We start from the raw sequence: 15,657 nt of genomic DNA, 5'->3' as shown, positions 1-15,657 counted from the left end.
TTTATTCATAACGCCTATCCCGAACATCCTAGTGATCGGACAGTGTTGGCATTCCGGAATCATTCTCGCTGAATATCTATTATAAAACATTAGGTGCGGTAGATCATGGATGTTCCGGAGCATACTCCCCTTTGGGACAGGATACACATGCGTAACAAGATCTCCTTTAATGGCCAGTGTCAAATCCGTCCTGACAAAATGTGAAATGACACTTGACCATAGAACCGTGACAAGCGTCGTTGTTGGAGGTACCTGTAAACATAACCACCCGCAGTTCAATTGTCGATACAAGTCATCGTCCTGATTTATCGGTTCCATGACAGATATTTCAAGATATGAGGTCCTGATTATATCTCGAGTGACAGGATGGGGATGGGGATGATCTATGACCTTGGTAATTATTCCAGCCAATATTCTTCCCTCATTGCGAAAGATGACAGAATTTTGGCGAACCCTTGGCGAATAGATCACTCGCCCAATCACTACTCCCCCTAACATACGAGCCTGACGCGAAATTTTGTTCTCCCAATACGAGCGGGGAACAGTGTACAGCTCGCACAGACAAGTCACGATGCGAGCAAGGGTGGCTTCGTCGATACAGGCGGGTGTCGCCTTGAATTCCGTGCTGGACCAAGCCGACAAATCAGTCCCAGCAAACATTCCCCGATGGTCTTCACGGTCGATATCTTTAAGGGCAGTCAACGCTTCGGCAATTTTCTGTTGTAGATCTGTATTGTGGTTCAATATCACTTGTAAGTTGGCTGTACGGCCAAAATGAGTCATCATTGTGGCCTCCAATTCACCTGCAATACATGTTCAAGAAGGAAAGGGCTAGGTTCATTGAAAGCTCACCTAGATGTTGGTTGGAATTGATCATCTGCAAAGCATGATTGACACGCTCAAATACTGGGGTACTACGAGCATGTCCTGGACCAAGATTCTCGAGGTCGGTGATGATATGGATAGCGAGATGATGATTTGATTTGAGTGTGATATCGGGATACAGGTCTAAGACGGTGTGTAGATACCTCAACATATGAGATTTGTAGTAGGCCCTGGACTTCTGGGATGTTTCGCGCAAAAATAGGACGTGGATAGCATGGACAAGGTCCACATAGTTCTGCAGCATCTTGAAACGACGGGACTCAACCCCTTCTGCATTTTCATATCCCCAAACACGAATCAGTGTGACGACGAGCGATATTGAACATATGACTTTGTACTCATCAGCGCTGAGCTTGCCCGCTGCAATAGTGCCCCATTTTGGAGGCGGCGCTTGTATCCACGTAGGAAGAATAGTCCGTCCCATGTCAGCCCAAATCTCCGCTAGAAGGTCTTTGCCGATAACATGACGAGGTGTGGATTCTGGGTTTGCTCTTATGGAACTGTCACGATGTTCTTGACGCTGATAAAAAAATGAGAAGTATTCAGACAGAAAGATACTGATTCACTTACCCATAGAATTAATCTTCGAACCATTTCAATCTTTTTGAAGGAGATGATATCGGATTCATCCGAATCAAATGGTGGTATTTTGTATTCTCTGCACAAGTTATGAAGATGCACGAGTGCGAATTTCATGAAGCCAGACTTTGAAGGCTCGTCTGCTTCGAATGTCCTTTTGAGTTCACTATACTGTAATTGCGGAGCCTCGTCATCGGCCCCATGTTCTTGACGCTGTTTTCGGATCTTTAGAAGCAGTGAATTGATCGTTAACAATGTACACACATGTAGCATGAGTCGCGCTGAAAGGATGGCCTTCGAATCTTGATGATTATACCTAATTCCAAGTTCTTGACACAGGGCTTGAAGAACTTGTTTCTTCGAATTCATAAGTCGGGGCGCTTTGCCTGAGAGGTTGAGCAACTTCGACATGAGAGTTTCAAAAGCGGAATCTTTGTTGAAGACTAGCAATGGGGCGGAACGCATCACCGGTGGTATTTCGGTTGGATCCAAAACCGAGGGAGTTCCTGAGACTGACGAGGCTCTTGAAACTGAGGAAGCTCTCGTTGACGAGGACATCGATGGGGAAGGGGCTCTTGACTGCTGCGATTTTCGAATCATCAATGATGGGTTGGAAGAATGAGACAAGACATACTGATTCGGAAACGCGGAATTCATCGATTGAACTAGAGGCAGGCTGTGCAGTAGTGTCCTCCCACCCGACTGGGTCTCTATCATAGCTCAAGGCAGGGATTACAGGTACGTCGTCTGGATCGGATGTCAAGCGCTTTCGAATGAAACAGAAACAAATCAGGAATAAGTGATGATTGTCAATCGTATATAACTCACCCATTGTAAGATTTGATTCACTAACTCACGCTTGACGCGAACTCCTGTACGAAGCTTAAGCTCAAAACAGAGAGACCATAGGACGGCTTTGGTCTCTTTCATCAACAGCTTCTCTAGAGAGGATTGATTCCTTCTAATCTCCTCCAAGAGTTTGCGTAGGCCAGCTCTTGATAATCGAATCTGATCTTTAGTAGACGGATGAAGTCCGTCGCCACCATTTCTCTCCGAATCAATGAACCATATCTTCTCCAGGTGAGTTTTTAGAAGACCAAGGTATGCAAAATGCACGTCGTCGATGATCGTGAAAAGAATTGGATCCCAATATGGCAGCTCCAGTAACTCCGAGTGTCGGATTCCATGCTCCGTATAAATCGCTTCCCGCCGTGCCTCAGACGCATCTTTCCATTCAAGAGCTATCTCTCTGTGCTTACCACAATCCCGCATTACCCAAGTTTCCGGTTCGAGATTATGAATTTCATTGAGAGGTAGCAGACATCGCCTACAGAACCATGTGTGGGTATGCGAAGCGAACCCTGCAAGCTGGGTAGCACCTTCCGTATCGCATACAGCAGGCATTAATGCAATAAAAACCCGCCGACCAAGACTATATTGTGCAGTTTGGACATAAAATACACCCTCCCAGAAGGAAAGCAATTGTTTGACCAGCCTGCGCAGGGTGTGATTGATCTGATGTTTGCTGGGTTTGCCAGGGATCACTGTGACCAAGAAGATATATTCTTGTCGATATCGAAGGTGTTCAGGTAGGGACAACAGTACCATGTATAAAGCGGTGGACGAGACGATGGCATGCCTTTCTTTCGATTGGAATGGATTGAACGCATCAAATCCTAGACTCAGGGCAAGTCGCAGATCTGGTGATCCAGACGGTCCGACCTGAGGTATCATGAACGGCTTACCGTCCGCACCCTTGAATTGACGAAATGCTGCAGAATCAACAAAATCTCTGACAGGCTCGTCTCCGACTGGAGCGGGACGTTGGTGGTGTTGAGACATTATCTCTTCGATGCCTGGAATCGCAAGAATTCTCCCAATCCATTCCTTCAAGTCTTGGAAAACTTGTTTCCGAATAGGGGTGACGAACGTACGAGAACCGATTCGACGAGTTCGCCATATCGAACCTCCACATGGTGGTGAGTCTGGGTGAGACTTCTCAGTGCACAGAGGTAGTGCTTCAGTCGTTCTGTAAGTAGTCTCTGCAGCGCTGAGCACCTCGTTTGTGAAACGAAAGAGACCATAACACTTCGGGCATGCAACACAAATATGCAAGGTCGGATCAAGATCATAGTGGTCAACAATGGTGTGAATGTCTTTCGGAATCTGGGATGGAAGCTGAGATTGGGTATTTCGCTCTTTACTCAAGCCTCGGACGATACAACGGAACAAGGCCAGAAGCACTCGCATTTGACGAACTGGAGTTTGGAATTTGATGTACATTATCAGAGCAGCTATCAGAACCGGTGTCATGTGAGTGAGCCGTTGAACAATGAATCGACGTCCTGAGGAAGTTTCAGACAATGATTAGGGCAGTGGAAGACTGACTATACATACTGTTGTCAAAGGTAGAACCCCCACGTCCCTCAGGATAAGCTTGGGATCTCCATTGCCTCTCTTTGATGCGATGAATCTTGTTCAATGCCAGGAAAAGCTCATCCTCTACATCTGCTTCCCCTGTTGAGCGCTCTCCCAAAGGCATGGTCTGAATTGTGTCTAAAAGACCACAAAATCTTGCTTCTGCATCCAGCAAGCGACGATTAGGAAGTCTAGTCGTGTCCAAAGCGAAATGGCCCGAGTTCACTTGCGGTAAGGTCTCAGGATTCGGAAACACAAAGGGCAGGTGTGGAGAGGGTTCGTTGATAAACGTCAAACAAATTTCTGAATGATAAAGAGTCTCCATGCGCACATCGATCTCGGAAATAATGGCTTGAGGCGAGAAGTTCATGTCTTGATCGACGTTTGTTTCGACGTCGAAGCCCGCCCTGCCTTTGCCTTTGCTAGATGCTTGGCTTTCGGAGGGGGTATGACCTGCAGGTTCTACGCCAAGCGTGTCAGGTTCCCCAGTCTCTGCAGTTTCTCCCCTGACACTAGAGGGAAAGGCTCCTCTGAGACGTTCCCGGTGCCGATGCGTGCTTAGAACGTCATACGAGACCAATAATCCTTCAGGATTCTGCGCCAGGCATTCACGACATCGGCACGGCTGCATGATCGAATCGTTCCTACGGCGGCGCATTTGGGACCAGATATAACTTGAGTAGACACGGTTGAACTAAAGTAAGGTTGAGCGAACGACTGGTGCGCGCTAGCGATATCATCGATTGATACTATTGATCCGATCCTATAAGCCTCATTTCCTATCGCAGAACATCGCTAGATTGTTGGGAGACTCGGCTCAAGTGAGGGAGTTTAGACCCTGAAAAGCTGTGGTCTCATGACAGTTGGTCATACATAGTTTCGACTGAACTTCACATTTTGCGAACCACGATCGTCAATGGAACCAGAAGAAGCCACCGACGAAGTTGTCTCCAGCCCGACTGTTTGTTGATTTCTGAGTCCTGTGTTTGACCGAGCGCTGACGCTGACGATATGTAGGGCTGGTGGAGAAGACAAACATACGGCCACTACAGCTATTATTTGGATGATGATGGGATGATCCAGAAAATTTTCGACGATACCAACACTGAAGAGCTGTAAGTGGTCGTGGCTGTCCTGTTGGAGGGCTGACCAAGTGCAGCAGCCCGCGAGGACGAGCGAAGACCCCCCCGCTGAAGGGTGCCCTTAAGCGAACCAGTCTCAGCCCGCGTAAGTTGACAGCACCTCTGAGGGTTTACTACTAAACCAAGCTGAAAACAGAATCCGTCAAGAATGGAGATACCAGAGGAAGTACACCCGTAAGCTTCCCTCCATCTGTACGGCCGCCAAAATACTTCACGGAAGGGCAAGCCCGTACGGGAACTGTTTCCAATGACACATATGGGCCAACCAAACTGGAAACCAATCGTTTCAGATCCCACAGCAGCGAAGGAGAGACTGCTTGGCACTACAGTCAGGCACCATACGATTTAGACGCGCCTCTCCCGGAAACGGCAATTCCTCGACTGTTGGGAACGATATACGTTCATAGGAACGTCAACGATGGGGGATACCAAGTGTGGGTTTGGTACAAGAGAGACGGGAATGGCCTTGCGTGGCAACCTGTTGACTTGAAGAACGAGCAGATTGCCCATCCAAAGATTGCCGATCGGACGTTGAAGCTGACTTCGACGGGAAAGCCCAGCTGGATTCTGAACAGCACGGCGACAACCTACCGGTCGCGAACCTTGAGAAGGTCCAGATCTCGTTCAGCTGCGCCTTCGACGTTCGGTAAGGCTCCTGACGGAGAGTTAGATACTTCTGTAGATTGATTCGGTGCTGTAACGTGGGTAAGTCGACTGTGTTCGGTATCGAGGAAATGGAATAACTACACCCAGAGTTTGACTCCGGGGAGTTGACGTGGGTAGGTCGACTATGTGTTCAGTATCAAGGACATGGAATGACTACGCCCAGAGTTTGACTCCGGGGAGTTGACGTGTGTAGGTCGACTATTTGTTCGGTATCGAGGACATGGAATGACTACACCCAGAGTTTGACTCCGGGGAGTTGCTCGTATAGAATTAGGATAAATTACTAAGTACTGGGAAAAAAGGAACTCGAACCACGTGCATGATTGGTCCGATCCTCCGTTCGTAACAGATCGGCATACGAGTCCGGCGGTTTCCATTTTGGGACCGCTAATAGCGCCTATTTGTCTATTTCCATCCTACGTGATCCATGGATATTCACGATCAATCCCATTGCGAAGGAATCACCAAAAGACAGGTACTGCTCAGTCGAATATATTATTGTGTCAGCCTGAATCTATCTCAACAGATGGAATATGAGACCGCAGCGTTGGTTTTTCAACAAATCCCTGTGGAAAATAAAGCAAGGGAGAGCGATGAGAAAACAAATGGGAATGCGGTCGACAGTGATATTGATAATCAGAGTCTCGAGAAGACCGTGCGTGCAATCGATATTTCATCTCAGTCTCGGTTGTTCAATCTTCATCATCAGATACCAGTGGCTTGTCCAGAACCTAGTGATCAAAACATACAGCCCGCAGTTCAGTCCCATATCAATTATCTTAAAGCAAGCTGGGGCCACTTCACTGCTTTTGGTCAACTGAATGTATGTTCATGGATTGGGAACCCTTACACTTTCTCATATGAGCTTAAGTTCCAGGTCACTGACCTACAACTGTCGGAATTTCTCTTCAAGGCTGGTACTTTGAGCCATATCCTTTTTCTAATTAGAGTATTCCGGAAAATCTGGTCGCTATTCCATGCTCAGCCTCTTATCATTACTGTTGGGCATCTAGCTTTAACGGTTGGTGTCTTCATCTCTGTCCGAAATCATACCAGTCAACTGCAGGTAAGTCTCTCGAATTGTATCTATTCTCTACTAAGGTACCTTGATACAGGGACCTGGATTTTCACGAGTTACTGTGGAAACCGTCCTGTGCATTGGAACCTTCATCTGCATATCCCTTGTATTCCGGATAATCTCCATTCTCAGTGAACTCGCACCCTTCAATATGTATATATATCCCTAAAGATTCCTTGAATCAAATTGTTATGATGACATTTCTCGCATATTCAATATATCAATCTTGTGTCTTATTTGAATCAATCAAGAGTAATACAAGTAAATTAATACGAGCCGCGGAAGTACAAAAATATACTATGAGATGGAACGTAGCGCTCAAATTGGTAGGTTGTACACAGTTTTCAAATACTCTTTGGACAAGCAGTCATTTTTGTTCGAGAGAGAATGGGCCTTTCGAAATTTTAACTTCGCGCGCCATTCTTGACTGGTCATGACTGACAGAACATCCATATGAAGAATTTTGTGTAAACGTGTCAGAAACCAATCTTCTGCATCTTCTGACCAAAAACCGCAATTAAGACCACATGATTTCCAAGCACCTGAACGGGGCCACCAAGAGCGTATCGCGGTCTGTTGGATACCATCTTTTGATATGAAACCTAGGGGTGCAGATATTTTAGATGCATCCAAAAAAATATGATACGTAGACTTATACCTGTTGCAACTTCATATGATCCGCAGATAAGGTCCATCTCTTCAAGAGTAAGTTGGTCATCCCAGAATGCACGGCTTCCACCTTCTTCCCATACACAGAGTGCACGCTCTCCTTCTTGCAGGGCATGTTCGGTAGGGCCATCATAGATATCATTCTCGTTGACTACACCTAGAGCCAACCGAGCTATTATCCCTCCAGCAAGAAGAGCTGCGCGGCCCCTAGCTGAGCGAAGAAAATCATTTCGAGCAGCTTCATACGAGCGATAATCTTGTAGTGTGGGTACAAATCCTACCGGACGGAATCCTAGCATTGCAGGGCGACGGCAGGGGATTGACCTGAGATGACGGGGAGGATAGCTTGGCATAAGCGTATTGAAAGACATCCCTTGATTGATCAGATGTTTGATAATGTCTTCAGTTCCGGGGCCCCATTTCCTTCGGCTTATTTCCATAACAGTAGCGGCACTGCGCAATGCAATCAGAAATGGATCAGAATCACTGGCATCTTTTGCCTGTATTAGGAAAAATTGGCCATTGGGTGAGGATAGGACGTCGAGCTCGAAAGTAATCACAGGCCTCAAGGTACTATCTTTCACGGCCAAATCATACGCTTGAGGTGCGTGTCGCAAATCAACTGCATTCAATAGGCCAGCAGTAAAGGTAGACAACTGAAGTTTGACATAATCATCTGGTTTGGGATTTGGAGGATGCCGTCCACTTCCAAGTAGACCCAAAACATTCTTCCAAGCTTGAGATTTGAGCACTATATTACGATTATCTGGGACACGTTGTGGGAGAAATCCAAGTCTATGACGGGCAACATCCTCAATCGAATCTGGAAACTCTATTGAAGCGACGGACGAGTCGTCATTTGAACTATGAAGACGAGTGAGGTATGCTTCAGAGGAAACAACACCCATATGATGGCCTGTTTGTTCATTCATGTGAGATTGGACGGAAATGAAGTAGTCATCGTCATCGTCTTCGAAGTCTAAATCATGGTAATCGGGGACATCATCCGGGTCCAAATTTGTGCAAACTTCCCATTCGTCAGCAACCGAATCGTAACGCCGCTGGCGTGAACCATATCTCTCCCAAATGTCCTCGTAATTGCTTCTTCCCACTGCTGTCCGGACTCTGATTCCTTCAACCAAATCCCAATAGTAAACACGGGCGCCTTTTCGACCAGGGGGTCGGTCCTTCCGCGCATTTTCCTCACGTTGTAAACGAGATTGACGTGCGAGGGAAGATTCCGATGCAATGACTTTAAGTCTATGCGCCTCTCTACGCTCAATGAATGTAAAGAGGTCCTCATTCGGGCGGGGAAGGCTTCCGCCATCGAGACGGGGCAAGCGCAATCGACGTCGAGATTCAGAGACTCCCACTTGATGAACGTTTTCTTCGAGGTATTTTGAAGGTGGAACGTACGGCGTCTGTTCCGAGGCCAAAGTACTGATCACGATACCCGCAGGGATCGGAATGATACCGTTCAGCACGTCTGGAACAGACCAATCTTTGAGAGTGCCCCAGTACAACATAAGAGGCATTCTGGCCTCGAGGAAAACAGGAATCCATGGAAGGCAGTCAGAGCCAGAGCCACGCACATCTACAAAACTGCCGACCATTGGAATATCCATTATCTGATGGAAGTAGGCGAGCCATTCTGAACTGATGGACGTTTCTCGCTGAAGACGGTCCTGCCATTCCCATTTGGAAGGAACGGGGCCGCGACGAAGTTCTTCGTATTCCCTCTGCCTCTTACTCCAAAAAGGATTGGGACTAGATAGCACAGATTGGCAATCGGACGCGATAAGTTTAACCCATTGATTCTCCAGATGGTAAAGGATGCGAAGAAAGAAGGAGATACAAGCAATCAAGGGTATAAACGCTTGACGAGATCGCATGACTGCATGACGCGCGTCGCTGTCTGTCCTCCAGCGTAAACGAAACCCATAATTATTCGGATACGGCCAAAGTCGAAAAGTCTCAGGTATTCCGAGTGGATTCACTTTCATGCACGCACGGAGAAATGCGCGCATATTACTCTCCAGCGAGTTCCAGTCAGCTTGTATGGAAGACCTAAGAGCGTAGCAGTTGTTTCCATCCTCTTCGATTGGTAGAGAGTCGTGGCTATAATCAAGACATTTCAAGAAATGAAATTTAAAAGGGTTACTGCTAGGAGCGAAGCCCAGAAACGGTATCGATGAATCTACCCAGCGCGGCGAATAGAACTCAGGCAATGTTGTTGCGTGTGGACTGAGATTGTAAGATTGCCGTTGAGAAGGGACATTGGGAAAATCGTGTGGTTTGCGACTGAGACAGGTAAAAACGCCGTCGTCGATTGCTGCATGGAAGCTGAATCCGTCGGTCACTTGAGTTGTTGCCAGACGGGGGGTTCCAGCTTGATGGAGGGCAATTGAGATAAAAAAAACTCGAATTAATTCTCTACTTACAAAACATGAGTTTCTTGGTATTAAGGTTAAGCCCTAATTTGACAGGAAAATGCTTCAATGAAGGCCGGATTCCTGCCTACGACAGTTACTTGGGCGGGTGATTTTGTTCGTGGATGGAGTAATCGAGCAACGTGATTTTTTGAGGCCTCAGATCCAGTTAAACCAGAAAGAAGCAGCGTAGTGAGTAATCAAGCAAGGTGTGGATTTGAGGCCTCAGATCCAGTTAAACCAGAAAGAAGCAGCGTAGTGGAAGAATAAACTTGGGATCGAAAACTTAGCAGATGCCACGTGCAGTTGTGACAGACAGTGACAGTGACACACTGTTTACATCAAGACGATGATATTCAGTACTGTACTACACACTATCGTAAAGACTGACATGTAATGAAAGAGTGACCGTGTGTAAGAGAATGCAGCAGTAGTTGGTGGAATGAATGAATCGTGTGCCGTGGTAGTAATGAGCGACATATAAATGGGGGGAGCATAGCAAGTACAGTGGATGTTGAACAACGGAACAGCGTGAATGCACATCCAGAGACTTGTATCAAGGGACATGGAATGGTCGGGAGCGGGAACAGAACGTGAGCGTAGAGAAGGTAAAAACTCGATTATAGAAATTGTTTTGAGTTAAACGAGGAATATGAAGGTGGGAAGGCGTTTTGAAGGAAGATATATAGCAAGGGTAAACAACGGTGTAGTCATATACGTCGAGATGGATGCCACTAGGGCCCACGACTTGAAAGAAGTTATATATATGAAGGGAAGACATAGGAAGAGGTGAGCATGGATGATGGCTCAGGGATGGGTGCCACTAGGGCATGCATGACTGAACACTTCGGAAGTGAAAGGATGAAGAAGAGATAAAGATTGATATGAGAAACGAAGAAGTTGAGAAGCCACGGATGGCCTAACCCCTGAGGATATGCTTGAGGGTGGTCCCTTTTTCAACGTGCTCCCGGACGTTCTTCGAGAACCTGCATTCGGAGGTTTCAGATTGTCTGGATAAGGGAAGATAAGTGGCCCGACTTACGCTGTAAGAGCCCGTCGAATGACCTCATCCCTAGCCTGGATGGTCTGATAACGTGGGATGGAGTGCAAAAATCGTTCGGGTGCATGGATAGAATAGAAAAAGATCGCGACGTCGCCTTTGAACATCTCCGTGCAGCCACAAGAGCTGAGGCATGCGTTGGTATTGGAAGAAGACTGGTCATAGGTACCAGCAATGTAAAATTTGCGAGTTCCTACTATGACCTTTGCCTTGTAAAGGTCGTCGCCATCAGCGTTGGCACCAAAACCGCTCGGAACGTCGATGGAACGTTTGTGACCGAAACGACTCAATGTAGAGTCAAAGCCTTTAAGTTGGGGAATCGCGTCGCCTAGTGCAAAGTATAAACCAAGTGTCGTACCCCATTCCTATCGGTGATAATGTCAATGAGGCGTACATTAGCAGATAGATATTTAATCATACCGGCTCCGTAGAAGGCATGATGTCCCCGTTAAGCGGTGGACCCAGGATGGTATGGCTGGGGGAAAGTCTTCGACGCCGGTGGACAGCAATGGAGGAAGATCTAGATCGAGTGGCATGCATTATGAGTATGATGCAGAATGCGTTTCAACGAGACGATGGGTTATCGACAGAGGGGGAGTAGTTACTCGCCTCTCTTTTATAACGCCGCGCATGCTCTGAACATGCGTCTGAAAATGTTTTCAGAATTTACCTGTTCTTTTTGTCAGTGTCTAAGGAAATGTATTTTCATGTAAATGATTACCATTCTTGTGCGGAATAAAGGCTGTAAAATGTCGAAGTGAGGTCACTTGCTGCCCTCCTCGAGGATCCGATAAGTATGAACTTGCCTGCGAGCACGAAGGCCGAGAGGTTGCAAATTCAACCTACCAATGACAGTCTGACGACAAAAATCGGATCGGTTCTGACGCCAGAGAGAGTCAGGACCCCTGACATTACTAGAAAATATTTTATTCTTGATTCCGTTCAGATATCGATTTTGTTGGGAAAAAGATCAGGCAATATGTTTCATAAATATCGAAATTTACTGTTTTTGGCCTCAGGTGTGTCTTTTGGGTACTTCCTTTGGGCAGAAAAAATTAGATACGATTCAAGGGTCCTGGGGAGTCACGGAGACTCGGATACAAAGGATGAAAGGGATCAAAAAGCATGTTATGAATATGTACATGCACGACCGCTTAGATTGGTAAAACGCGACGTGGCGGACCGCAATGAAGTTGTATACTCACATTGGACTCTCAATCCCACCTGATAGTCACCAGCTGCAGAGTATCATGAACTTGGGACATATATTGTGTGTGTTCTTGAGAGTCAAAGCGACTCATACATCTACTGCATTGATCTGCAGTAGGAGTTCACATAATGATCTGAAAGCGTTGAATACTAAGCTTTACTCAGGGACATCAAATCATTAAAGCACACCGTTGGAGCTCCGAGATTCAAGGAGATCGATCGATTCCATTGACATCAGGGACGGCGAGAAATTCTCGTAGAATAATCATAATGCCCGCCCGTACTCAGGCTTTAGGCGTCAAGCTTTGAGTAGTAACCTTTGACGGTCTTCGTATACGTTAGACATACTTTCTAACCAGGTCTTTAGTAAATTCTAACAAGGACATGGGGGCACATACCAATTTGCATGCTATAAACATCAAACATTCATAACACCTCGTGCAAGGATAGACAGGATGCAAAAATGTGCCCAAAATGGGGTCCGATTGCTAGTTCAATCAGGACTTCCCTGCACGCTGCTACTCCTACAGTGCTTGCCAAGTTCAAATGTGTCCTTGGAAAGGTACGCAACTTGCGTGCGTTTTGCGCATTGCCACCTCCACGCCTCTCCACGCACGGATACGAACTAAGATAACACGAGGATTATCTGGTTCTTGTAGGTATTCAAAAAGGGGATCAATTCCAGAAGTCCTCAGAAGTCCTGACATTCGAGATATGGAATTCTCCAGCATTATCAAGCCCATGTCTATTGCAACCAACGGTTCTGGGATCGCCGCCCTGCTGCGCAGCATCCGGTCATTCTTGTCTTCTAACGTTACGACTACGTCCGTTGTCCCGATTAAGGCGTTTGTGGGGTCGGACAATCTCTCCGATGATGCCGAGATGGTTGTGATATTCGTAATAGTATTTTCTGCGCTCGCAGTGTTTGGGGTGATAGTAGTCGTTGATATTACCTTGCAGAAAGTGTGTATCTCACGGTTCCATGACGATTTCATAGACTAATTATTCGCAGGCTTACGCGTTTTGGACACACTACCGTTCGTACATCTTCGAACCCAAGGCCAAAATTGATGCCCTCAGAAGGAGAGAGAAAGCCGTTGGACTATGGGAATCCGCAGTTGCCCATCAAGCTCGTACGATTCAGCTGGAGATCGAGATTGGTGTAGAACAACGCGTCGCCCAGATCATGAACCGGTATGCGACATTGGCACAAGAAAGAGCAAACGGGCTAGAGGATTTGGCAGCGGAAATGATCGAGAGTGACTCGGATGACGAGGCTTTGTGGGAACAGGGGCTCATACGACCCGCTGTGAGCGGCGTGTAGTAATAGCCTACTTACAAATGTACTTTGTAGTAAACAGGAACAAGGTTATGACGGGACACATATCAGTATGGGACGGACTCACGTTCTTTAAATTAAATCAGGCTATACAGATGGGTAGGACGCTGAGGCATTTCTGACACTTCAAAACGACGCGAAAGACCAAAGAACGGACACGTTCTAGAGTTTATATCATGATGAATGCAGCGTGCATATCTTCGAGTATCGCCGGCGATGCACTCGGGGGAAAACGATTGAATAACAACGGTGGTTTATGTTAGAGTACATGACGTGATCTAGGTGCTATTTCTTCCTCCAAATCGCAAAATGGTTTCAGTCACCATCATCTGAGGTACGATTGAATTATTATGGCTGTAAAAATCAAGAAGGACAAAATCTTAACCTGGTGTTTCAGTTTTCGCAAGATATCTTCAACTTCGGCGGTCTGAATAAAGAGAGGTGCAAACTCGCAGAGGTACTGCTCAGCCTTGGATGGAAGTCAGTGACTAAGTTATAAGGAAGGTATAATATCCATGCCTTTATTTCGAGAGACGAACCTCTATGGTCACATGCAAGAGCGTCAAGCAGTTTTAAGTTAATCCGCTGGGCCACTTGAGTGATCTGAGTTGAGAGATCGTGGAACGCATTCGAGAGCAGCTGGCAGGTTTCGTTCGTGTCTGGAAGTATAATTGAAAGGTTGACCAAAGGTTCAAATAGTTTCGCAGTGGAGATCTAGACAATAGAGAATCAATACCGAGCCATCGTGAATTTCGGGATCATAGGTACCTCAATCGAGAGTATCTGGATCGTCGAATTGAGACCGAAAATATTTGCGTGCAGAAGAGAAATATGACACCCCTAGTGCACAGTTAGTTACCACACAAGGACAATAGTGAACGCGAGTACATACGGTATGATTGTGACTGTTTGAGCGAAGAAGATCCACGTATTGACGTTCCAGACTTTCAATTGTTGAATGCATCGTCTCGAGGAATATTTTGTATTTTCGATCCAACGAACGTAGAGTCGACGCTGCAGCGGTCACTAGATTGTTGCAAGATTCCATGTCGGAGGGGGTCGCAGGGGCAGAAGAGGCAAGTCAGGCACTTCTTATATTTGCGCACGACATTATCAAAAGGACTAACCTGAGGTAAAGGAACAAAGGAGACGTATTTTCAAGTCCACGTCACCGATTGTACATGGCCGCAAGGATCTAGAGAACATAGGACTAGTCCGTTGTCGTTCGAGGAGTTGTCATTGAACAGTCGAGTCTTTGAGTTGTCGAGCTTGTGTCCAGTTTAAAACCAGGACTAAGCCAAGTAAAATGATGAGTCGAAGTCTGTCGAAGTTTAAGTCCAAGTCAGAAGTCACGCGTACGGCGCTTATCAGTTCTCTTCATTACACGTGGCGGTGAACGTAACTCTTTTCATCTCTTTTCATCTCGTTTACCCTTTGGCACTCTTCAGAGTTTAACTCAGTCGATGTCAGCCTTGCAACGTCTTTAATCTCGTTTACCCTTTGGCAATATTCAGAGTACAACTCAGTCTATGTCAGCCTTGCGACGTCTTTCATCTCGTTTACTCTTTGGCAATATTCAGAGTACAACTCAGTCTATGTCAGCCTTGCGACGTCTTTCATCTCGTTTACCCTTTGGCAATATTCAGAGTACAACTCAGTCTATGTCAGCCTTGCGACGTCTTTCATCTCGTTTACTCTTTGGCAATATTCAGAGTACAACTCAGTCTATGTCAGCCTTGCGACGTCTTTCATCTCGTTTACCCTTTGGCAATATTCAGAGTACAACTCAGTCTATGTCAGCCTTGCGACGTCTTTCATTTCGTTTACCCTTTGGCAATATTCAGAGTACAACTCAGTCTATGTCAGCCTTGCGACGTCTTTCATCTCGTTTACCCTTTGGCAATCTTCAGAGTACAACTCAGTCTATGTCAGCCTTGCGACGTCTTTCATCTCAATTGAATGCTCTTATACCTCTCGGTCTTCGCCCAAATTCAAAGGCTCATAATGGGGACTCGCATGACAAACAAGCGGAATATCTTATAAGGAATTCGACTCAGTAAGCATTATTCCTCGCACTGTCTCATCGAAAGCCTGATGTATACACGAACTCATCACATAGAGGACGCAGAAATTCGCCAGTTGGAGTCCAGAATCGCTCTCGCTTCAGGCGAGGCTGTTGAACT

At 46.4% G+C, this 15,657-nt stretch overlaps 4 protein-coding genes across 4 annotated transcripts; 2 read left to right on the top strand and 2 right to left on the bottom strand.

Moving 5' to 3' along the window:
* Positions 1-5,172: 5,172 nt before the first annotated feature.
* Positions 5,173-6,937, top strand: C8R40DRAFT_1067625 (uncharacterized protein; the record flags this gene model as incomplete). Its single annotated transcript, XM_046225928.1, has 8 exons — positions 5,173-5,198; positions 5,315-5,670; positions 5,854-5,875; positions 6,040-6,165; positions 6,198-6,345; positions 6,400-6,513; positions 6,676-6,756; positions 6,806-6,937. The coding sequence occupies 8 exons, from the start codon at positions 5,173-5,175 to the stop codon at positions 6,935-6,937; spliced, it is 1,005 nt and encodes a 334-aa protein (XP_046089159.1).
* A 290-nt stretch (positions 6,938-7,227) lies between these two features.
* Positions 7,228-7,493, bottom strand: C8R40DRAFT_1012900 (uncharacterized protein; the record flags this gene model as incomplete). Its single annotated transcript, XM_046222885.1, has 2 exons — positions 7,228-7,355; positions 7,427-7,493. Coding segments are annotated over 2 exons (195 nt in total), but the record flags the coding sequence as incomplete, so codon positions are not given.
* Positions 7,494-10,785: 3,292 nt separating this feature from the next.
* C8R40DRAFT_1067623 (uncharacterized protein) lies at positions 10,786-11,466 on the bottom strand (the record flags this gene model as incomplete). The annotated part of the gene is made up of 3 exons (XM_046225927.1): positions 10,786-10,852; positions 10,909-11,291; positions 11,347-11,466. 3 exons carry the CDS (start codon positions 11,464-11,466, stop codon positions 10,786-10,788), a joined length of 570 nt encoding a protein of 189 aa, XP_046089157.1.
* A 1,132-nt stretch (positions 11,467-12,598) lies between these two features.
* C8R40DRAFT_1067622 (uncharacterized protein) lies at positions 12,599-13,459 on the top strand (the record flags this gene model as incomplete). The annotated part of the gene is made up of 3 exons (XM_046225926.1): positions 12,599-12,697; positions 12,874-13,098; positions 13,148-13,459. The coding sequence occupies 3 exons, from the start codon at positions 12,599-12,601 to the stop codon at positions 13,457-13,459; spliced, it is 636 nt and encodes a 211-aa protein (XP_046089156.1).
* Positions 13,460-15,657: the final 2,198 nt, after the last annotated feature.

Source organism: Lentinula edodes (assembly GCF_021015755.1).
Source record: "Lentinula edodes strain Le(Bin) 0899 ss11 chromosome Unknown C8R40scaffold_8, whole genome shotgun sequence".
NCBI classification, from domain to species: Eukaryota; Fungi; Basidiomycota; class Agaricomycetes; order Agaricales; family Omphalotaceae; genus Lentinula; species Lentinula edodes.
This window is presented reverse-complemented; position numbering and strand designations above follow the sequence as displayed.